The 7,813-nt window shown below is 39.4% G+C and overlaps 1 protein-coding gene across 1 annotated transcript; it reads right to left on the reverse strand.

Annotated features, from left to right (window-relative positions):
* Window positions 1-433: 433 nt before the first annotated feature.
* LOC115526251 (olfactory receptor 51I2-like) lies at window positions 434-1,396 on the reverse strand. Its single transcript, XM_030333710.1, has one exon. The coding sequence runs from the start codon at window positions 1,394-1,396 to the stop codon at window positions 434-436; it is 963 nt and encodes a 320-aa protein (XP_030189570.1).
* Between the last annotated feature and the right edge of the window lie 6,417 nt (window positions 1,397-7,813).

Below are 7,813 nucleotides of genomic sequence, written 5' to 3' on the forward strand. Positions count from 1 at the left end.
CTACTTTGCCTAGAGAAACCCTACACATTTTTCAAGGTGAAATAAAAAGCATTCCCTCCTTTGTAGAGGTTTTCTGATCTTCCCAGGCAATTTCTGGCCACTACCCATTTGCAGTTCCTCTAGTAACCTCTTGTACAGGACTTTATTATTGTACTTGTATGCTGGTGTGTATTTACTTGCCTTTATCCTCATACAAGAATGTGTTTCTGGAGAGAAAGGATCATGTTTAATATATTTTTCAGTCTTTAATCCTCAGCACTATTTACAGTAAAAAGTAAATCATGAATGTAAATTTGAAACATAAATGATCCTGATGGTCTTCCCACTTCCTGAGTAGGAATTTTCAATGCTTTATGAGGGTAGCAGGTTCCTGCAAAGTACAGCAACACGTTTCCTTTATGGTACCCGGACCCAATTATGTTTCATAGTTTGATCAGTCTTGGCCTTTTCTCTTTAGCATCCTAAGCATGGCTTCCCTGATGGGCTTGGATTTCACACTGTAGATGATGGGGTTGAGCACAGGGGGTACCATCAGGTATACATAGGCAACCAGGGCATGTGCAATGGGGGACAAGTGCCTCCCAAAACGGTGGATCATGGACATGGTAATGCCTGGAATGAAAAAGACAAAGACAGCCAGGATATGGGAAACACAGGTGTTGAAGGCTTGGATGCGCTCCCTGGGAGATGCCAGTCCCAGGATTATGTGTAGGATGAGAATATAGGATAGGATGATGAACAGAGAGTCTATGCCTCCAGTGGACAATACCACATAGAGCCCATAGAAGATGTTTATGGTGATGTCAGCACAGGCTCTTCTCATCACATCAGGATGAAAACAGAATGAGTGGGACAAAAGGATTTTGTTAGGGCAGAAGTTCAAGCGTTTAAGCAGGAAAGGCCCTGGGAAGAGAGACAGGGCAGCACGGGCCACAATGGCCATTCCAATCCTGATGATGACATTATTGGTAAGGACAGTTGCATAGCGAAGAGGGTTCGAGATGGCCACAAAGCGGTCAAATGACATGGCCAGGAGCACCGACGACTCCACCACAGAGAAGGAATGGAGGAAGAATATCTGGACCAGGCAGGCATTGAAGCCTATGAGCCTGTGGTCAAACCAGAGCACAGCCAAGGTGGTGGGCAGTGTGGACAGGGTGAGGCCCACATCAGTGAGGGCCAGCATGGACAAGAAGTAGTACATGGGCTGGTGCAGGCTGGGAGTCTTCCTCACAGCCAAGAGGATCAGGCAGTTTCCAGTGAGGGCCACAGTGTACATGGAGGAGAAGGGGATAGAGATCCATCCATGAACAGCCTCATGCCCTGGGATGCCAATCATCAGGAAGGCATGTGGCTGGAAGAAGGAGATGTTGACATAGGTCTGGGAAGGGAGCATCTTTGGGAAGCAGTTGAAGTCTCCAGAAAGATGTGACCTCTTCAGTCTGGGCAGACAGAAAGATGGTGACAGGACACTTGTTATTAGGAAGATATTTGTTTATGCTGTATATAATTTTTCATTAATTATTTCTCATCTTCTCAGCTCTTTGTATTATTAACCATTCCAGGAATGTACATATATTAGCTAATATGTCCCCCAAACAAATGCAGAATGTAGGGGATATTTTCACTTCCTCATAATTACTGGAAAATAAATGACTGAAATGGATTTACATTTCACGTATACTGTTGCCCTACTTAGAGAAACAAAGGGGTACTAATTTTCTTGGACACAGAGCTGGGTTTCTGAATAATTCTCTGAATCAGTAAATTTCTGTGCTTTAGGAAAGTAGACTCCTTCATTTCCTCTGCTTCATCTAGGGGCATAGATCTGCTGTCTCTGGAAGTCCAGGCCTCCTTACTTTTCTTCCTGCTTCTGACATATGCTCATCTCCTTACCATTGGCTCCTCCTCCTGGCAGCAGCTGAAGAGAGGGGAATCTCAGACTCACTAACCAGACCTCCATCCTTCTAAGTAGTATAGAAGGGATTGTATTTTGGCCCCAAGGTACTTACCTTGCTTGTCATAGCCTTCTCTACCTCTTCACATCCTGAAGGAGCCCAGAAAAACTGCAACTAAGATACTTACCTTTATACCACTGGCTGGATACCTTAGCGAGTTGCTATTCCCCAGAGATGTCCAAGCCACAGCCCAGAGGATAGTCTATACTTGTTTTTTCTTGGGCAATGGAAAATGTGTGGGATATGTGTGTTGGCATAGAGGGTTATAGGGAAAATGAGATATTTAAGCAACTGAGATGTGGAGGAGAGGTGTAGAATCCTCATCATCTGTAGGTTCATCCATTCTACCACATCTGCAGGAAATTTTTCTGGGCATTTCAGTTTTTTCCTTTACTTTTCTCTTTAGTGATATCAGATCAGACATCTGGAGTCACACAGAACAATTTCTGGCCCTGCTAAATGGTACCTTTCAGAAACACAGGGTTCATTGTGTCTGTTTCCCTCCACTCTCTCCTTGGCCCTTAGGATTGTTCATGCAGGTTAAGAACTGCCACTTTCTGTGTCTGTTCTTCATGTGACATTGTGAAAGCCCCATTCTGTTGCACAGCAAATATGTATCAAGCAACCTGAGAAGATAGATGGGTAATAAAGGGTCCCAAGGTAGAGAGAGATGAATGGGGGTACACATGTTTACTGGGAGCTTCCATATCTCTATTTTTATGTTTTTAGAGATACAGAGTGTCTTCCAACCTAGGAAATTTTCCTTGCTATCTTGTTCCATCCCCAGGAGTTTCCTTTTTTTTTCTAATAGAGTGAAATAAATTGAAAATATGAAGAAGCCACAGGACTGAAATGCAATAGTATCTCTGTGTGTGTGCATGTGTGTGCATGGCAGCTTTATTAAAGTATAATTGATGTGTAAAAATTATTAATGTATTCATTTAATAAAATTTGACATATGCATACATTCATGAATTTATCATCATAGTCGAGGTAATAGACATATCAATGAATTCCAAAAGTTTCCTTGTTGCAAATTGCAGGATTTCCTTTTTTTTTTTTTTAAGGCTGAATAATATTCTACAGTATGTATATACCACATTTTCTTTATTCACCTTTTGATGGACATTTGGATTGTTGGATCTTGGCTATTGTGAATAATGCTGCAATGATAATGGAAATCTAGATATGTAAGTAATGTACCTCAACATATTAAATACTCAACAGTGAAAAACTAAAATATTTTCCTTCCAAGGATGCCCATTCTTTCCGCTTCTGTTCAACACAGAACTGAAAGTCCTAACCATAGCAATTAGACAAGAAAAAGAAATAAAACCATCCAAATTGAAACATAAGAAGTAAAATTATCTTTCTTTGCAGACAACATGATCTTATGTATAGAAAACTCCCAAAACTCCATTAAAAAACTTTTAGAACTAATAAACATAGTAAAGTTGAAGGAAACAAAATCAATATACAAAAATCAGTTGTGTTTCTATATGCTAACAGTGAACTATCCAAAAAGAAAATTACTAAAACAATCCCACTAACAATAGCATGAAAAAGAATAAAATATTTAGGAATAGACTTAACCAAGGAGATGACTTATACACAGAAAACTATAAATCATTGATAAAAGAAATTAAGACACAAATAAATGGAAAGGCATTGTATGTTCATGGATTAAAAGATTTAATATTGTCCAAATATTCATATTTTGGGTAATATTCATATTACCCAAAGTGATCTATGAGTGCAGTACAATTCCTATCAAAATCTCAATGACATTTTTTACAGAAATAGGAAAAAACAATCCTAAAATTCATATGGAGCCACAAGAGACCCAAAATAGTCAAATCAGTTTTGAGATAGAAGGAAAAAGCTGGAGGCATTACACTTCCTGATTTCACAGTACATTAAAAATCTATAGTAATTTAAAACAGTATGGTACTGGGGCACCTGGCTGTCTCAGTTGGAAGAGCACGCAACTCTTGATCTCAGGAATGTGAGTTCAAGACTCACACTGGGTACAGAGATTATTTTAAAAATTAAAAAAAAAGACAGTTCTCATATAAAAACTGACATTTGGGATAGGGAGCCCAGAAATGAATGACACATGCAGTCAACTGGTTTTTTACAAGGGTCCCAAGAATATGCAATGGGGAAAAGACAGTCTCGTAAACAAATGGTGTTGGTAAAACTGGGTATCTCCATGCAAATGAATGACATTGGACGCTTATACTATACAATATACAGAAAAGTGGACCTGGGATTGTAAAACTTGTAGAAGAAAACATAGAGAAGAATCTTCGTGACATTAGACTTAGCAATAATTTATTGGATATGACACCAAAAGCAAAATCAATAAAAGCAAAATTAGACAAGTGGAGCTACATCAGACTAAAAATTTAATGCCCATGGGGCACCTGGGTGGCTCAGTTGGTTAAGTGTCAGACTTAGGCTCAGGTCACCATCTCACAGTTTGTGAGTTTGAGCCCTGCATTTGTCTCTCTGCTGTAAGCACAGAACCGGCTTCAGATCCTCTGTTCCCTTCTCTCTCTGCCTCTCCCCTGCTGGTTCTCTCTCTCTCTCTCTCTCTCTCTCGATAAATAAGTAAACTTAAAAAAATTAATGCACAGAAAATAGAACAACAAAGTAAAAAGGCAACCCATGGAATAGGAGAAAATATTTGCAAACCACATACCTGATAAAGGATGAATATAAAAATATATATGAGGAACTCTTACAACTTAACAGCAAAAAAACTAAATAACCTGATTAAAAAGTTGGCAAAGGAATTGAACATACATTTCTTCAAAAATATACAAATGGGCAATAGGTATATGTAAGGGTGTTCAACACATCACTAATTATTAGGGAAAAGCAAATCAAAACCACAATGAGATATCATCCCACAACTGTTAGTATTGCTATCATCAAAAGAAGAAAAGAAAGGAAAATCCAAATGATAACAAGTATTGGTGAGGATGTGAATAAATTGGAACCCTCGTGCACTATTGGCAGTAATGTAAACTGGTGTAGCCACTATGGAAAACAATATGCAGGTACTCAAAAAATTAAAAGTGGAAATACCATATCATCTAGCAATTCTACTTCTAGATGTATACCAAAAGAATTGATATCAGGATTCAAAGAAATATTTGCATAAGAATCTTAAGAGAACATTTGTATTTCCTAATATTGGCCTATAAATTCTACTTCAACTTGCCAACTCCCCAGTTTTATGCCAATGCACCTGTCAGTGAAGAAAGTGCCTGCCCCGGTGGTCTTTTTGGGATAATTTTGGAATGAAGGTGTCCCTATCCCAGGGACAATGAATTTTAAGAGCTAAAGCAAAATAGAGTGATGTGTAACCAAAGTCTAGAGTCTCTAATATTGTAATCTCAGGCAATCATGGAAGGCCAGAGTAAAACTGTACTTGATCAAGAAGATGCCCTTTTGGAACAAAGGATGCCCATTTGCTCCACAGCTGTGAAGAGCTTTATCTATAGCTTTCATTGCTTTGAGTGTGGTGTGAACTTAGAAACTAGTTGTTAAATAGACATGAGGATATTTGTTCAGGAATTATGATTTATAAATAGATTTATTCAAATAATATTCCTGAAGCCATGTCTGGGCCAATCCCTTTTGTGGATAATGAAGGCATTCAATGTAATCAGTATTGCCTTCCAGGCACTAGAATAGATCAGTACAATAGATGATTTCAGTAGCAGGTGATAAGTTCTCTGAGAGACGTGTGTACAAGCTGCAAAGAGAGTAGAAGAGGGAAGATCAAGAAACAAGACACAGAAGACAGAACCTTTAATCTCTTCCTGGAAGGATAAGAGTCTTCCACTTAGGGTGGAGAAAGTAGTAGGTGACTATTACAGCAGTAAAAAAAAGCTGGGAGATCCACTCACCAGGGCTGTGCAGTTATAGGTTCATCCTCTACTGCCTACATTTGGAGGTAAACTGAGGAGTGCTAGACCCTACACCCAGAGATCTTTATTTCTGACCAGACCCATAGGCTTTATGCTACGTCCTTTCACTGTCTTCATTTGTGCATTCGCTGAAACATCATTTGTTGAGCAATGTGTTTTTGTGTGCCAGGCCCAAGTTAAGCACTGAGAACACAGAAATAACTAGAACATCAGCACTGACCCCTAGCTTTAAGGATTTCAAAGTCTCAAATGTAATGTAACTATTTATAATTACAGTATAATGTATTAAGTACTACAATTGGAGGAAGCACAAGTGCTTGGGGATCACTATTGAAACCCCTTACTTGGCTTAGGATGGGAGTGGGCAAAATCCCAAGTCAAGTCTTAATGAAAAGCATATTCTAGTCAAGAGGAAATACAATTTTTTTTTTGCTTCCTTTGCATTTGAATTCTGTATTCTGAACACCAGCGGATTACCTTACCCAGGCTCAGTCTTAGGATCACTCTCAGCATTCATTCAATAATTACCTGAGACACTGTACTGTCTCTCTTGAGATACTAGGATCATGGGCATGTAGCTTGCTTGGTCTCTCCCTCCTGGCCATCCCACACATGTGTGCATACACACACAAACACACATACCACACAAGTGCACACTTTTTCTGCAGACTCATTTAAAACAATTTTTTAAACGTTTATTTCTTTTTGAGAGAGAGAGACAGAGCCTGAGCAGGGGAGGGGCAGAGAGAGAGGGAGACACAGAATCCCAAGCAGTCCTCAGACTCTGAACTGTTAGCACAGAGCCTGATGCAGGGCTCAATCTCATGAACGATGAGATCATGGCCTGAGCTGAAGTTGGATGCTTAACCAACTGAACCACCCAGGCGCTCCTCTGCAGACTCATTTTTAAAAAAACTATTTTATTTTTATTTGAAAGAGAGAGAGAGACCAAATGAGGGAGAGGGACAGATGGAGAGAGAGAGAGAGAGAGAGAGGAGGAGAGAGAGAGAGAGAGAGAATTTTAAGCAGGTTCCACACTTGGCATGAGCCTGATGCAGAGCTCAGTCCTATGACCCCGGGATCATTACCTGAACCGAAATCAAGAGAATCAAGAACTGGACCCTCAACCAACTGAGCCACCCAGACTCCCCTCAGCAGACTCATTTGAAAGTAAATTGTAGACATTACAATCCTTCTCAATAAACATTAACTATGGACCTCCTAAAAATAGATTCTCCTACATGATGAGAAAACTGTTTTCAAACCTAAGCAAATTATACTAACCTAATAATATTGCCAATATACAGTACATATTCAGATTTCACAATTGTCCTAATAATTACTGGTTAATGGTAGTATTTGGTTGTTACATCCCTTTAATCTCTTTTAATTTAGATTAATTCTCCAACATAGTTTTTACAAAATTGCTTTAAAAAATTTGTTTTTAGTGTTTATTTATTTTTGAGAGAGAGAGACTGAGTGTGAGTGGGGGAGGGGCAGAGAGAGAGGGAGATAACAGAATCCAAAGCAGGCTCCAGGCTCTGAGCTGTCAGCACACAGCCTGACACAAGGCTCGAACTCACTAACTGTGACATCATGACCTGAGCCAAAGTCTGGCATTCAACCGACTGAGCCACCAAGGCGCCCCCAAAATTGCCTTTCTTAAGATTCCGGGCTGGGGTGTGTGTGTATGTGTGTATGTGTGTTTGTGTGTGTGTGTGTTTGTGTGTTTGTGTGTGTGGTGCTTCTTATATACATGATTTTTCTGATTACTTTCTCATGGTTAGATTCAGATTGGACATTTTTGGTAGGAATTTTACACATATGATTTTGTGTTCTTATTGTTCAGATCTAAATCTATCAGTACTTTCTAAAGAAGAGTTATTTTTTCCTTCTTCTCTTCTCCCTCTTTGT

The sequence above is a fragment of the Lynx canadensis genome, chromosome D1 (assembly GCF_007474595.2).
Source record: "Lynx canadensis isolate LIC74 chromosome D1, mLynCan4.pri.v2, whole genome shotgun sequence".
Lineage (NCBI taxonomy): Eukaryota > Metazoa > Chordata > Mammalia > Carnivora > Felidae > Lynx > Lynx canadensis.

Bases quoted from the DNA above. Each gene is read 5' to 3' on its own strand.
- LOC115526251 (XM_030333710.1), bottom strand. From the start codon at position 1,396: ATGCTCCCTTCCCAGACCTATGTCAACATCTCCTTCTTCCAGCCACAT.